Raw genomic sequence first — 16,702 nt, 5'->3', positions numbered from 1 at the left:
CTGAGCTGGTTTACAACAGTCTTCAGGCTACAGTCAAATCCTACATCCACGCCTGAGCTGGTTTACAACACAGTCTTCAGGCTACAGTCAAATCCTACATCCACACCTGAGCTGGTTTACAACAGTCTTCAGGCTACAGTCAAATCCTTCATCCACGCCTAAGCTGGTTTACAACAGTCTTCAGACTACAGACAAATCCTTCATCCATGCCTGAGCTCTTCATCCTGCCACCTCTGCTCTCCTGGTAGACTCTATGGAAATCCCATATGGAATTACAGGAATTGCTTAATGATTAATTAGAAGACCGGATGAAGCCTCCCCTTCTTAAGATCACAGTAATCTGGAAAACAATTCTAAACCACAAAAGAAATAACTGAAACAATCAAACTCATTTGTTAAAACAAATGCATTTTATTATACACATATCAGTGAAAAAGTATAAACAAAAAACAAAAACATTGTTTCACCAGACGGAATAAGACATTGATGGGCAGTGGGAGAGAGGTGTACAGGGGAGATGGGTTTAGTCATTGATTCTGAAATGGCATCATACTGCCTATATTGAACATACGAGGAACCTGAACAACGGGAAAAGCACTATCTACAAAATAGGTCCCATTGAGGTCAGAGCCAGGGTTCATGACCTGCTACCACGAGCTGAAGTCTCCAAAGCCAGTCTTTCCTTTGGCCTTCTTGGCTCCGCTGGTGGATGGTCCACTGTCCGTTGCTGCAGCTGGACGCTTCCTACACACACACACACACACACACACATTACTAACTTCTTGGGGACGCAAAAAAGAATAACAATAAATGTTCCCTAAACCTAACCCGTAATGCCTAAAATTAATCTAGCCCTAATGCCTAAACCTAAATGGAAATTTCATCTTACAACTAAGTTGGAAGCTGGTAAGTGGGGACTTGTGGTCAAATTTATGTGTTTTACTCACCTCCTGCAACTGTAATTAAAACATGCCCACCCACCCGCGTATGCATGCGCACACAAAAAAAAAAAAAACTAATCCTAACCTCCATAACCTAACATGTATTCCTAACTCCAAACCTAATCCTAACCTCCATAACCTAACATGTATTCCTAACTTCAAACCTAATCCTAACCTCCATAACCTAACATGTATTCCTAACTTCAAACCTAATCCTAACCTCCATAACCTAACATGTATTCCTAACTCCAAACCTAATCCTAACCTCCATAACCTAACATGTGTTCCTAACTTCAAACCTAATCCCGCCACCATGTGTGAGTCCTTACACGGTGGCGGTAGCAGGGTTGATGTATTTTCCTATTCCAGCCTTGAAGGTCTGGGGCGCCTCCTCTGCTTCAGTCTTCTTCTGAGAGACACTGCTCTGAGCTCTGTCCTCCTCATTCTTCTGCACATCCTTCTGTCGCTCTGCCGCAATCTACACACACACACACACCTCTGAGCTCTTTCCACCAATGTTCTGTACATCCCTCTGTCACTCGGCTGAAATCTACACACACACACACACACACACACACACACACACACACACACACACACACACACACACACACACACACACACACACACACACACACACACACACACACACACACACACACACACACACACACACACACACACACACACACACACACACACACACACACACACACACACACACACAAACCTGCAAGTCTGCCTCTTCATAAGGGTCCACAAACACAGTGCCACTCAGTATTTTGATCTCAGACTGAGGAGAGAGGCAGAAAGAGACATGTTTGATCCAGTTTCATCTCATACTGTTTGTGGGAAAGACATTTTCTTTCTAATATTTGAAGCCCCCTAGTATCTGGTGGTTCAGTTAATTTTACCTCAATTTTAGACAGTCAGTCAAAGTTTTAGCAAAGTTAAACTCAAGCTAAGATAGAAAATGCAGATCATAATGTGAATGAAATGAGTTAAAGTGAATAATAAATAAATAAATGTGAAATATAATTATGTGGATGGGGAAAATACACTGTAGATATAAAGGTATATTCTGTAGGTAGTAAGGTATACAGGTATAAATGTTTACAGGTATAAACTGTAGGTATGCAGGTATAAAAGGTATACACTGTAGGTATACAGGTATACACTGTAGGTATACAGGTGTACACTGTAGGTATAAAATGTATACAGGTATACACTGTAGGTATGCAAGTATAAAAGGTATACAGGTATACACTGGAAGTATAAAGGCATACACTGTAGGTATAAAAGGTATACAGGTATACACTAGGTAAACACTGTAGATATTAAAAGGTATACACTGTAGATATAAAGATATACAAGTATACACTGTAGGTATACAGGTATAAAGGAATACACTGTAGGTATAAAGGTATATAGTTATAAAGGCATAGTTATTCCGGTTAGGGTGGATGGATTTCTGTATCCCCACAAGAGTAGAAACAGATGTGTGGGTACCTTTGGCTTGTCTGTTTTGGGATCAGCCTCTATGTTTTCCATGGCAGTTAGCGTTTCAAATCCTCCCACCACCCTGGACAGAGACAACACAAACAGAGACAGTTTTTAAAAAGTTACAGATTTAAATTCATTCTATTTTTGTGTGTTTAATCTGACAAAGTAAAGAACGTTTTGAAAATGTGATTAGCCGATGTTTAGAGCTGGTCAGAAACATTCTAATTTCAATCAGAATGGCTGAATTAACAGCGTGTGTGTTCCACAAGGGAAGAGATGACAAAAAAGGGAGGGAGAGAAAGAGAGAATATAGAGTAAGGAGAAAAGAGGAGAAGAGAAGAACAATTTGTATGACCAGGAATGTCCGGCACAGACTAGGCTTCTACCAACAAGTCTCTGAATTCCTCAACAACCAAGCAACTATCACAGTCTACTGCCTAAAGCACACTGAAATGTGTGTTCGTGAGCTTGTGTAAATCTACAGTGGCTTTGGACAGTATTCAAACCTTTATTGTTGTCTGTAGACTGATGGCACTTTCTCCACATGTTGTGTGTTATAAACTGAATTTATAACTAATTTAAATAGTGCCATCAATCTACACACAATCCATAATTGAGAAAAATAAAAAAAGACATTTGTGCTAGTATTCAGACCCCAAGTATTCAGACCCTTTTTTTCAGTAAATTGTAAAAGTGGCTTTGGCAGCAACCACAGCTTTAAGTTGTTTTAGGTGTGCCTCAACCAGTTTTACACACCTGGGTTTGGCCAATTTCTCCAGTTCTTCCTTGCAGATCCTCTGAAACTCTGTCAGATTGGATGCAACGCAAAGCATTGACCTGTGACCTTCAGGTTTCCCCAGAGATGTTCAATGGGGTTCAAATCCAGGCTTTGACTGTGCCACTCAAGGACATTCACAGACTAGGTCCAAACAAAGCAACTCCAGTGTGGTCTTGGCTGTGTTTCAGGATCATTGTTGTGTGGAAAGATTAATCTTTGCCCCCTGGTCTGAGGTCATGTGCTCTCTGGATCAGGTTGTCTGATCCCTCATTACTGACCAGTCTCCCAGATTTTGCCGCTGTGAAGCACCCCAATAGCATGATGCTCCCACCACCATGCTTCACTGTAGGGATGGTGTTAGCCTGGGGATTCCAAACTACTTTCATTTAACAATGACAATGCCCACTGTGCTCCTGGGAACTTTAAAGTGCATTTGTCCTTAGTTTTTACCCTGACATTTACAATGAAATGAGGATATAGACAGGTGTGCACCGTCCTAAATCATGTCCAATTAATGGAATTTGCCACAGGTTGAATCAAAACAAGTTTTAGAGACATCTCAAGGATGATCAAAGGATACTGAATGTCTTGAGTGTCATGGCAAAGGGTCTAAATACTTTTGTAAATTGTCATGTCATTCTTATGGGGTAAAACATGTCCTGATTGAATTCCATAACAGAACAAAGTGTGGAGACCGTGAAGGGGTCTGAATACTTTCTGAAGCCACTGTGTGTGTATATTGTGCTTTACCTTCCAAACACTGTGTGTTTCCTGTCCAGGTAGGGACATGACCTGAAGGTGATGAAGCTGTGAGAGGAAAAACCACAGAGCCAATCATCATCATCATCATCATCACATAGCGCTATGGAGTCCAGGAGTGGTAGCGCCGCATCATCATTGGGATATAACGTCTACTCACAACTGGGACTTGTTGGTGTTGGGACCTGAGTTGGCCATACTAAGGACCCCCCGACCGGTGTGGGACAGGTTAGGCCGGAACTCATCTCTGAAGGGCTTAACCCAAAAAGACTCCCCTCCTGAAGAGAGAAAACGGGAAGGGACCGGTAAAGAGAGAGTTGTTTTGTGAACATACTTTGTGAGGAGCTGAGCAGGAGCCATTCCCTTCGTATATCCTTGTCTTTTAACCCTTTACCTAGGTGTTGTAACTGTATTTACAAAAACAAGCCCATTTTTTATTTATTTGCAAAAATAAATCCTCACCAGTATTGGAATACTAACTAACTTTCTAATCCACTCCAAACTCGTATAGTCTGTGCGCTGGTGGGTTAGGGCCAGTCGGTCCCGTCTATCTGGTGTCTGGTTGGACCTCAGGAGGGCTGGAGCCTTTGGCAATTGCCTCAGCGCTACCGGACAACTCCTGCGGCCGTCTCTGTAAGTGTCCACCTGGTTGTGCAGCTGATCTAGTTTCTGTCTAAACACTCTGGACCCAGCCCACCTGTTCTGGCCACAGCCCACCTGTTCTGGCCACAGCCCACCTGTTCTGGAGCTACATAATCCTATAGTCTCCAACCGTCACATCCAGAAGAGTCTGGCTCCTCTCTAGGTTTCTTCCTAGGTTCCTGCCTACTAGGGAGTTTTTCCTAGCCACTGTGCATAAAACTTCTTATTGCTCTTTAGGGTTTTATGCAGGTGGAAAACAGTCTTTATAAAACACATATGACTGATTAGAGCAGTGGTTCTCAAATGTGTCTGGGGGATCCCCAGCCATTCCATGTATTATATATATTTCAGAGCACCTGAACCAACTTGTCAACTAATTCATTTGAAATAGAGAAAAGAGTCAAAGTGATATTTTAATTAGAGAGACGAGTCAGTGATATTTTAATTAGTGAGGAGACAGCAGCAATGTACAACCCTTTCCAAAGATGTTGGGACACTGCGTAAAATGCAAATAAAATTGGAATGCAATGATGCAATGATGATTTATCCCTATATTTATTTTAAAATAGTACAAATACAACATATCAAATGATGAAACTGAGAAATGTTCTTGTTTTTGTATAAATACATGCCCATTTGGAATCTGACGCCAGAAACACGTTTAAAAAAAATTGTGACAGGGGCATGTTTACTAGTGTTGCATCACCTCTTCTTTAGCCAACACTATGTTATCGTTTAGGAACTGAGAAGACCAATTGCTGTAGTTTGGAAAGTGAAATGTTTCCCATTCTTGCTTGAAATATGATTTCAGCTGCTCAACAGTTTGTCTCGTTTGTAGTATTTTTAGTTTCATTATGCGCCAAATGTTTTCAATGGGTGACAGGTCTGGACTGCAGACAGGCCAGTTTAACACCTGTACTCGTTTACTACAGTGCCATGCTGTTGTAATATGTGCAGAATGTGGTTTGGCATTGTCTTGCTGAAATAACCAAGGCCTTCTCTGAAAAAGACGTAACCTGGATGGCAGCATATGTTGCTCCAAAACCTGTATATATTGTTCAACATTAATGGGGCCTTCACAGATGTGCAAGTCACCCATGACATGTGCAATAAATGCACCCCCATACCATCATGGATGCTGGCTTTTGAACTGAACACTTATAAGAAGCCAGATGGTCCCTCTCCTCTTTAGCCAGGAGGATGCAGCATCCATGATTCTCCAAAAATTATTTCACATTTTGATCAGTCAGACCACAGGACAGTTTTCCACTTCGCCTCAGTCCATCTTAAATTAGCTCGATAAGGCAGCATCAATTCGTTTTTTCTTTACATTTTACAGTGTCCCAACTATCTTGGAAACGGGGTTGTAAACTAATTATCAAGAATACCCTCCTAACGGGATGGATAATCTATTAAAACAGCTGTAGTTTAGTCTTGTTCTGTATGACTCCTTGTGCTGAGCTGATTTCACAGGCTATGCCTGGTGTCCATATTCCTTCCTGGTGACATTTGTGCATAATTTATCACTTGGATGACATTCTACACACACACACACACACACACACTCTCAACCTTTCTATAGGAATCTGTTTGTGGGGACAGTGGCCCTCATTCAAGAAACGTCAATACAATCAAATTTGATCTTAAAATGTTCATATGATAATTTCACCGACCCACCTAGTCCAGTCCCTGTCGGGTCTCCTCCTTGGATCTGAAACACAGAATGTTCAGGTCATTTCATTTTCCACTAATGACAGGTCACATATATCTACGGTGACCTCCAAAACTATTTGGACAGTGGAACATGTTTTTTTTTTTTGCCACAGTTCTCCAACACTGGTTTTGAGTTTACATTAATAAATGACTGAGGTTTTGAAGTGCTGTCGGCTAGGATTAGTGTTTATTTTCAACCAATGAACCATTTAAAAAATGTCTTCGGTATAAAAAGCAGGTAAACAGTTTTTATGAAGATGTCTGGTAAATACAGGTTGTTCTTGCCATCATTTATAGTGAAATGTAGGAGGTTCACTGGCTTTGTTACATCACATGGCCTTTCCAGAACCAAACTGTAAATACATGGATCTGGTGAAGACTGGCTGGGGGGGCATGGTGGTAGACAAAAAGGGCCACATGCAGTTAAGCGTGTTGTCATACCATGAAATTTCTGATGGACCTGTGGAATATCGTGTTGTCATAGTAACCCTTCTGACAGAGCTTGATGAAGTTCTCTCCTGCTTTAGGAACCTGGGGGGTACAAAGAATAAATATAAATGACAATACAGCGTTTTCTTTTTCTTCATTTTGTAAACAGTCCAGTAACCCTGGCTTCAAGCACCAGTCGTCCCACAGCATGGGACAAACACTGCAGATTACACTGCTGAACCAGTTCAAGCCCTCAGTCTGTGTTTTGGTCTTGATCTACGGAACGTGAGCACTTGGTAAACCGCTGTGAGCGGGTTCAAGAGATGTAGCGCCATCCTACTTACAACATATATTCAATAATATTTCGTAACAGATGGCAAGATGGACATGGTGTGATTATACGGACGTTGACCTGGCCACCAGTAGGATGCAATGGTTCAGCCAATCAGCCATCTCCTTCTGGCCTCTGATGTTTTAACTGTGTAGTCTCCCAGTGAATCCATCACAGGATTGGAGGTCTAAATGAAAACCCTTGGTTGAAGACTGGCTGGTGGGTCTGGAGACAAAACCTTCTTTCCCCTGGTAATAATGTTTCTGCTATGATCTCATTGGCTGACCGGTCACCAAATCAGTACAAAGAGAGGTTGCACTGGTTAGACTCCGCTCCTTCCTCTTTGCCCCTACCTAACCCCAGCACCCAAACACACCTAACCCCAGCACCCAAACACACCTAACCCCAGCACCCAAACACACCTTTGCCATAAAATAGCCATTTTTCCTATAGGGATGTAACATTTTATTTTTCACTCTTGGTCCTCAACCTTTATAAACATGTTTTCTAACCATGAGGACTTTTTGGGGACATCTAAAAATAAAATCACTTTTAATAAGTGAGGACCACACGAAAGCAACTTCAAATATTCCTTCAATTACTATTTTTGCAAGGATTACTGGTCTGTGCGTGCGTGCGCACGCACGCACGCACGCACACACACACGCACACGCACACGCACACGCGCACACACACGCGCACACACACGCGCGCACACACACACACACACACACACACACACACACACACACACACACACACACAGGAAGAGGGTTGTTTGTTTTTCTAACAACAACAGGACCAACACTCAGTGGAGAGAGAGAAATACATTCTAAATTAGACAAACAGGAAAGGAGGAAGAGACAGAGAGAGACGAGGGGGGTAAAAATAGACAGGAAAGGAGGGAGACAGAGAAAAGGAAAGTGAGAGAACTGAAAATCAGACAGACAGGAAGGGAAAGACAGAAAGGAAATCAGACAGACAGGAAGGGAGACAGAAGAAAGTGAAAAAAACTAATGAAAAGAGGATAGAGAAGAAACTGTGGAAAGGGAGAGGAGGGAGACAGGTACCCACTAGAACCCAGTAGAACCCAAAAACCTCTAAATTCAAAGCTATATCCATTCATTATTTAAAAACACTATATAGGCAATCATCAAACAATAAAATATATCCCATCGTCAGTGTAATGTTACTTTTTTATTATCAATTAAAATTTGGGCAAAGATCTGACCAGTTCTGTAGTCAATTAACAACATTGTAGTATTAATAATAGTTTATTTGTGTGAATAAAGTCAAGTCAGTACTAGTATACGACCTGCCAAGGATGACTACTGGGAGGAATATCACAAAAACAGAGATGTTGATATTGGACCATAGGAACCAGAACTAGGCACCACCCATGCGCAGTAGAGACGCTCAGCCGTCTTAAGACCAATGGAATTGTCACAGCTAAAGACTCATACTGGACCATCAGGAGGGCAGCACACAGACTTTAAGGGAACTGTCGAGGTTTGGCCTCTCGGTCCTCTAGAGGAACACATCACTGAGGCCAACCTCCCACCTGTCCTACTTCTAAAAACATGTTGAGGTCCGTTGTAGTGTAGTTGGAAAAGGTTTGTGGGTTCAACCCTGATGTCAAAAAAAGTATCCACTCCCTACCGTAACCGCCTCTGTGGGTGGGCAGTCCTGACGAACAACGTCCATGTGAAACTCTGACTCACCTTGTCACAGTACAGCTCCAGGTTGATGTCTCCTTTGTTGGTGTGCAGGCGGACGTATCCTTTCTTCTTCACGTAGCTGTAGCGCACCGTGTCATCAGCTATGGCATCTACAACAACACCAACATCATAAATGGTCTGAGGGGACCAGTCTCACGCCTGCCACCTGGTGGTCAAACACAGCTGTACACATACCTTAGAAATCACAGGCATAAACTACAACCGTTTGAACAGGCTGCAGGCTCTCAACTGCAAGATTTGCATCGGATGGTATATTTCAAAAGCATATGGTTCAACGTGTTACATTCAACATGGTTTTCAGTCCGTGGTTTGTAGGGAACGGTTCTGAATGCTCTATTTAAATATTTTACTGATTGGTAAAGTGTTTGCCAGATGTGATCCATACACAGACAGACAATAAAAGTTTTACATCATCAATTTAGGGATCATCTTCAACTGCCCCAATGTAGTCAGCACCACTGAGGTATGACTAATATGACTATTTACAACGGTCCCTGATCTACAACATCCACCTTTAGCTAGTGTAACTGATCTACAACATCCACCTTTAGCTAGTGTTACTGATCTACAACATCCACCTTTAGCTAGTGTTACTGATCTACAACATCCACCTTTAGCTAGTGTTACTGATCTACAACATCCACCTTTAGCTAGTGTTACTGATCTACAACATCCACCTTTAGCTAGTGTTACTGATCTACAACATCCACCTTTAGCTAGTGTTACTGATCTACAACATCCACCTTTAGCTAGTGTTACTGATCTACAACATCCACCTTTAGCTAGTGTTACTGATCTACAACATCCACCTTTAGCTAGTGTTACTGATCTACAACATCCGCCTTTAGCTAGTTTTACCAAATAAATCTTTAGCTAATTTTACAAAATCCACTTTTAGCTAGTTTAATGACTTACAACATCCACATTTAGGTTTACTGATTTACAGTATCCATTTCTAGCTGTTTTTACAGATTCACATTACTGATATTTAGTATTTTTCCCAATTAAGAGAAGCCTGCCTTTTTTAAAAGGCAAGGTTGTTATCAGAGCGTTCTGTGGCAGGAGTCATGATTGTTACTAACCTGCTGTGTGTTCAGTGGCAGGAGTCATGACTGTTACTAACCTGCTGTGTGTTCTGTGGCAGGAGTCATGAATGTTACTAACCTGCTGTGTGTTCTGTGGCAGGAGTCATGAATGTTACTAACCTGCTGTGTGTTCAGTGGCAGGAGTCATGAATGTTACTAACCTGCTGTGTGTTCAGTGGCAGGAGTCATGAATGTTACTAACCTGCTGTGTGTTCTGTGGCAGGAGTCATGGCTGTTACTAACCTGCTGTGTGTTTTGTGCCAGGAGTCATGACTGTTACTAACCTGCTGTGTGTTCTGTGGCAGGAGTCATGACTGTTACTAACCTGCTGTGTGTTCTGTGGCAGGAGTCATGGCTGTTACTAACCTGCTGTGTGTTTTGTGCCAGGAGTCATGACTGTTACTAACCTGCTGTGTGTTCTGTGGCAGGAGTCATGACTGTTACTAACCTGCTGTGTGTTCTGTGGCAGGAGTCATGGCTGTTACTAACCTGCTGTGTGTTCTGTGGCAGGAGTCATGGCTGTGCTGGTGAAGGAAGCAGAGACTCTTCCTGTAGAGTAGTGAGCCTAAGAGCCCGAAAGATAGTGAATTTAGTACCCTAAACAATGTCTCCTGACCTAAATGTATCCCCACTCTTAATACGAACACTGACACCCAACCCTGAAACCAAATCCCTATTCTAAACCATAACCAAAGTACTATTGACACATGAGAGGTTAACAAGGTTAATATTCAGTCTGAGTGGTTGGAAGAGGCAGGGTAAATGCTCTGTCTCTGTGTCTACCCGCTTCACCCCGTCTCCCAGCACCCACTCGCCCGTCTCCCCCCACCTCGCCTCTACCCCGTCTCCCAGCCCGTCTCCCAGGTCCCGTAGGCCTCCCAGCCCGTCTCCCAGGTCCCGTACGCCACCCCGCCCGTCTCCCAGGTCCCGTACGCCTCCCCGCCCGTCTCCCAGGTCCCGTACGCCTCCCCGCCCGTCTCCCAGGTCCCGTACGCCTCCCCGCCCGTCTCCCAGGTCCCGTACGCCTCCCCGCCCGTCTCCCAGGTCCCGTACGCCTCCCCGCCCGTCTCCCAGGTCCCGTACGCCTCCCCGCCCGTCTCCCAGGTCCCGTACGCCTCCCCGCCCGTCTCCCAGGTCCCGTACGCCTCCCCGCCCGTCTCCCAGGTCCCGTACGCCTCCCCGCCCGTCTCCCAGGTCCCGTACGCCTCCACCCCATCTCCCAGCCCCCCTCATTTGTTGTGAAGAGGTGGTTTCGATAGAGGGCAGAGTGTACCGCTACGCAGTCTTCAATCTCCGATTCTTCTGCTCTACTTCCTCTAGCCTGGGGAGCAGGAATCCCCTAGTCTCCCTGACCCACATTCCCGTTTCACTCCAGACATGAATGTAGAAGGGTGGACGATGAGAGACAGCAGTGGTGTTTCCTTAATGATCCCTGAACCAGGGTTTCTTCCCCTAATCCCTTTACAGTGAGAACAGTGTTCTTACGGCGTTGAGTTTGTCTGTCTTCTTGGCCTTGGGTTCCACCATGGTGGCGGCCAGCAGACTATCTCCTTTGTAGTCTTTGTAAAGCTCCGCCAGAGTCTCTCTGGTCTCCATGTTGGTGCTCTTCAGGTGGTAGGCAGGGTGTAGCTTCGCTTTCTCCTCATCTACACACACACACACACACACACACACACACACACACACACACACACACACACACACACACACACACACACACACACACACACACACACACACACACACACACACACACACACACACACACACACACACACACACACACACACACACACACACACACACAGAGAGAGAGAGAGAGAGTTTGGTTCCAGGCACATCAAGAACTTTCCACCCCTTCCCAAATGTCATCATATTCATTTGCATCAACGGTCCGACCACACCTCAACCTCTTCAAGAGAGGTGACCATGCTGGCAAATGCTTCTCATGGGCCTGCTAGCAATGAAAACAGTTGGTTTTACAGCATACCTGGATCAAGAACTTTAAGGTTGTTCTTGACATGGAAGAAGTTGGAGACGTTGAACTTGTCCAGGTTGGTTGGGTCCTGTAGAGACAGACAACTAATAACTAAATCAACAATCACTAAAAACAATAACTAAACCTGACCAATGAAACGCATGTGTTCCATAACTAAACCTGACCATTGAAACGCATGTGTTCCATAACTAAACCTGACCAATGAAACGCATGTGTTCCACTGACTAATGCATTGGTACCAAGCAGACGAACCTGAAGTGTGATGATGTCTTGTCGGGTGAATGGTTCATCTGACAACAAGTCTCTGTAACTCTTGGTCTTGATGTTGAGTTGTTCCACCGCCTAAAGATCACACACACACACACCTCAGAAACTGTTTGTGCAAGTGCATGTTTGAGCGTGCGTGTGTGTGTGTGTGTGTGTGTGTGTGTGAGAGAGAGCCTGATCTTACCTCGTGAGAGAACACATTACCAGTGACCTTATTGGCAACAATGTGAGAGTTGTTGGTGAAGACGGTGTATAGGACCGGACAGTGGTATTTACCTGGTCAAGAAAAAACACATCCACTTAAACCAAACAGCTGCTAGCATCACCACTAAATGTCTTCTCATACCTATCAAAGAAATCCAATGATATTACCGGTTGTGGTTAAGTATTCATTGTTGATATGTTAGAAAAAAAATTGAGTAGTGTTAAAGTCTCCTTGGGTATGTCTCTTAAAGATTTTCAAACTGCCGTTTTTCCAATTATGATTTAATTCCATTATTTTTCCGGAACATATTCAGTCTCTTGTCAAGGTGTGGAGGACCTTGGCCACACTAAGTCTTGCCATAGTTTTTACAACAGATTTAAGTCAAACTAAGTCCATTCAGAAACATTCAAAGTATTGTTAGTAACCAACTTGGGTATTAGACCTTGTGCTGTTCTGTATTTTCCAGATGAAAGGCGAATTCCTCCCAGTGTCCAGTGTGAAGAACAGACTGAAGCAGGTTGTCCTCTCCCAGTGTCCGGTGTAAAACACAGACTGAAGCAGGTTGTCCTCTCCCAGTGTCCGGTGTAAAACACAGACTGAAGCAGGTTGTCTTCGCCCGGTGTAAAACACAGACTGAAGCAGGTTGTCTTCGCCCGGTGTAAAACACAGACTGAAGCAGGTTGTCTTCGCCCGGTGTAAAACCGACTGAAGCAGGTGGTCCTCTCCTAGTGTCCGGTGTACAACAAACTGAAGCAGGTTGTCCTCCCCCAGTTTATGATGTAAAACAGACTGAAGCAGGTTGCCCGCCAGGATTTTACCTTTGTTTATCTGCATCCTATTTTCCATCTGTAAAACCCCCCAGTCTTTGCCGGTGTCAAGCGTACCCAAACCATGATGCAGCAGCCACCGTTCTCATTAAGGATACTGTCAGTTACTGAATGCTTTTCATTTTTTTTGCAGTATAATATTACGGCCCTGTGTGCATGCAGCGGCCCTACGGCCCGGTTACTTTCACCCATCAAGCAATCCCTGTACTTCTTTATGAAACACTCCCTGGTCCAAAATAAGTGAATACTTAGTAAATCCACAGTACTCAGTCACCCAGTCAGGCAACTGTCAGCTAGTCTTACCATCATTGTTCTTGGTAAAGTTGAGCTTGATGAGGGACTTGGCTTCTAGTTTCTGGGGAGAGAAAATTAAGGAACGGATTGGAAAACCGGACCAGGTGATGATGTCAAACCAGAATATTGTCTGGCTGTCTGCTGTAGTATGTCTGCTGTAGTAATCTTAGGGATGGAATCACACATTTTATAAGCCACACCCTGCATACCTTTATTAACTCAGCAGCAACGTAAGGTAACTGAACACTGTTTAATACACTCCCTCCCACTGTATTAGTAGAATCTGTAAGGTAACACACACTCACCTCAACGACTGCAACAGTCTGTAAAAATCTTCATCAAGGTCTAACTTATGTCTCTTTATTCTTCTCCAGGGAAAAATTCCATCCACCACCCCCAATCAAACAGTAATTCCTCCCTCATTCCCCCTTCATCCTGGTAACATTCTTAACATGCCATGGAGGGTGTCTCCCCCCCAGTGGCTGGGAGATAAACCACATAATCATACTGTCAGTCTGAGTAGAGCACCAAACCAGCGGTCTGTTTCCTTACCTCTCCAGAGATGGGGTTGGTGCCAAACTTCTTGATCCAGGGTACGATGCTCCTAAACCAGGGGACACATAGTGGCTGGTTGGTGGGGTGGTCATGTAGTACATTGACAGGTGAATGACTCACTCCTCAGCCTGAAATGCCCACTGTGCTCAGTAACCAACATGAAGGGGCTAAAACAGTTTAAGACACTGGGGGAGGATGACCAAGTGTTTCTGAAGAGGCCCTGGGTTCCAGAACAGACTAGTGCAAAATACAGAGAAACTGACTAAGCACATTCTTTGTATGTGGCTGCATTTAACTCATATAGATCTCAGCTTCACGTCTACTGTAAGATCTCTACTCACAGCAGGTCAAAGACGATTCCATCAGGAGTACACATGGGGTACTCAAACGGCTGGAGGGACAGACTGGAATGGGACACAACCGTTCATTTATTATACATAGAATATTTAGCACCACTGAAAATCCTGGCATTTGAATAAACATCGTGAGGCTGCTACAGTATTTTAACTAAGGTCCACCAAGGCATCAGATCATCACTTTGAGAAAACATGTCTTACCTGCAGTGGTCAAACGGTAAACGTCGAAAATTTCCCTGTGGAATTTCTAAAATAAAGGAAGAGATGGAATTAATCAAATGTACCATGACAAGACATATCATCACAATGTTTCAAAATAGTATGAATTACAATGTAATTTACACCAGGGCCCATGTAACATTATACAATAAAAACACAGAGTGTAAATAACATATAGCGGTTTATAGTGAAATTACAGTAAAGAAACAGTATGCTCTACCCGATTTTTTTCCTCCATAGAAATGCGTGTACTCAGAACACGTTATGTACCTGTGGGCAAAAACAAAACATCACATAAGAACATACTACAGAGATGATATCAGGGGTCATGTTGTTATTTACACCAAACTGAAAACTTTGTAGATAGCAAATTATCTGCCATGCGATTGCAGATAAATCACTACAGATTACAGGAACGCATGTTATTTTACATAATAGTTCACATAAATTATGTGTACAGCATTGCTAGCATTAAGTTAATTATCTAGGTTAGCAAGCTAGCGAGTTGTAGCAACAAAACGTTGACGAAGTTCTAGTTTTCACAAGACTTCGCTAAAGTAAAACGGCCAGTCAACTAATCAAAAGGTAAACCAATCAAAAGGATAAATATTTGAAGCTATTTAATATCTGTTTCTGCAAGATCCTTTAATTGTGTACTAAACGTTAGCTAGTTAACTGATGTTAGCGTAACTTGCTAGCTAGCTACGCCAGTACTTCATCAAACTTTCCGTAGCTAGCGAAATACTAAAACACAATATGATATGATCAGAACATACATTTTATCCTTCTGGTGCTGTCGCTTCCCCATTTTGATTGATATGTATATAAAGGGCTATCAAACTTCTATGTAAAAACTAGGTCGCTTATTAAATGTAACCTAAATTGATCAGCGTCTTGTGAGCAACATTAAATAAACACTTCCGGGTCACGAAAATGAGGAACATTTCTAAATAAAGGAGGCCAATGAATTACTTCAAGACTGATGTAAATTTAATTTATTCATTGTTTAAAGAAAATGTATCTCTCAAAACATTGACAACAACTCATATTTTGACATATTTAAGAGAAATATCCATAAAAAGTGGGTATTAAAACATATTCCAAGGTCAAACTACAGATAATGCGAATGACTGGATATGGAATACATATTGCCTCATAGATCAAAAACAAATTGAATGTTCAACAGAGAAAGCAATGTAGGAAATGTTCAGGAGAGTGTGTAGAATAAGACAGGCCTGTTTAATCATGGAGAATGGTTTGCTACATCTAGCAACAATATTTTCCACACTCTCTTTAGACCCCAATGCAAAACACTGTAATAGATTGTACATGTACATATTGCCCTATTCAGAAAATATTATTCTATAAGCCACAGTGAATGTACTGTAGGAAATGTTCAGGAGACTGTATAGAGTGATTATATGCTAAAAAATCAAGGGGCACTATGTATTTGCAATTGTTGCTGGCATTTTACTCTGCCCATACCATTGGCCACAAACCAAAAGGCTCCCAACATTCCAACTGTTATTTTACCCATACCCCAAAAACTTTGCATATAAAAATGAACACAATGAGGATGCACTTACCTATATGCTTTACTTTACCATCCATATTTAGCAAACACACAAACACTCTTTCCAGTATAGTCACATATAGTCAGATGAATACCCATATATGAAACTGTATAAATATAATGACAAGCTTTGGCATGCAAACTGCACTAAGACATCAAAGATGCCAGTGGGCTATACTTTTGGATTACTCAAGACATTTTTGGACATATTATGTCTTCTTGAATATGATCTTAGTCTAGACGCACTTTGGTCAGAAAGGAGTAATTCACATGTGGGCTGACAAATGCAAGGAATGTGATTCCTCTCAAAAGAATGACATTCCTAAGCCAACTCACAGAAAACCATCTTCACTGGCTGCAGAGGATTTTGGTACAGTAAGCAATGGAAATAGTTCAATGATAAGATAATTGATGAGTACCTTCATCTCATTCAATCTCATTTGGAGGATCACTTTGTGGTGATATGCCCTGCGTCTTTAGTTAGCCA

At 42.7% G+C, this 16,702-nt stretch overlaps 2 protein-coding genes across 5 annotated transcripts in view; one reads left to right on the top strand and one right to left on the bottom strand.

Moving 5' to 3' along the window:
• Positions 1 to 4,148, top strand: part of ypel1 (yippee-like 1) — a 32,469-nt gene extending 28,321 nt beyond the window's left edge. For all 4 annotated transcript variants that reach the window (XR_004576690.1, XR_004576688.1, XR_004576685.1 and 1 more), the window contains one exon: positions 4,002 to 4,148. The gene's annotated coding sequence lies outside the window, so the exon portion shown is untranslated. The remainder of the gene's footprint in view (positions 1 to 4,001) is intronic.
• Positions 392 to 15,557, bottom strand: ppil2 (peptidylprolyl isomerase (cyclophilin)-like 2). The gene is made up of 20 exons (XM_029124565.2): positions 15,419 to 15,557; positions 14,863 to 14,912; positions 14,625 to 14,670; positions 14,409 to 14,471; positions 14,065 to 14,116; positions 13,522 to 13,573; positions 12,371 to 12,462; positions 12,172 to 12,261; positions 11,911 to 11,986; positions 11,406 to 11,566; positions 10,410 to 10,485; positions 8,818 to 8,924; positions 6,778 to 6,867; positions 6,301 to 6,334; positions 4,142 to 4,259; positions 3,973 to 4,029; positions 2,451 to 2,523; positions 1,672 to 1,734; positions 1,271 to 1,419; positions 392 to 744 (listed from the first exon to the last, which is right to left on the bottom strand). The coding sequence occupies exons 1-20, from the start codon at positions 15,448 to 15,450 to the stop codon at positions 648 to 650; spliced, it is 1,578 nt and encodes a 525-aa protein (XP_028980398.1). The 5' UTR covers positions 15,451 to 15,557; the 3' UTR covers positions 392 to 647.
• Positions 15,558 to 16,702: the final 1,145 nt, after the last annotated feature.

The sequence above is a fragment of the Esox lucius genome, chromosome 13 (genome assembly GCF_011004845.1).
Source record: "Esox lucius isolate fEsoLuc1 chromosome 13, fEsoLuc1.pri, whole genome shotgun sequence".
NCBI classification, from domain to species: Eukaryota; Metazoa; Chordata; class Actinopteri; order Esociformes; family Esocidae; genus Esox; species Esox lucius.
Note: the sequence above shows the minus strand (reverse complement) of the source record. Positions and strands in the feature narration are given on the sequence as shown.

What these genes read in the sequence shown, in the direction of transcription:
- ppil2 (XM_029124565.2), bottom strand. Translation starts at nt 15,450, where the DNA reads ATGGGGAAGCGACAGCACCAGAAGGATAAAAT. An exon ending in CCTTAAAGTTCTTGATCCAG is followed by an intron (nt 11,567 to 11,910) that starts GTATGCTGTAAA and finishes GTGTGTGTGTAG; the next exon opens with ATGAGGAGAAAGCGAAGCTA. An exon ending in AACCCTGCTACCGCCACCGT is followed by an intron (nt 745 to 1,270) that starts GTAAGGACTCAC and finishes GTGTGTGTGTAG; the next exon opens with GAAGCGTCCAGCTGCAGCAA.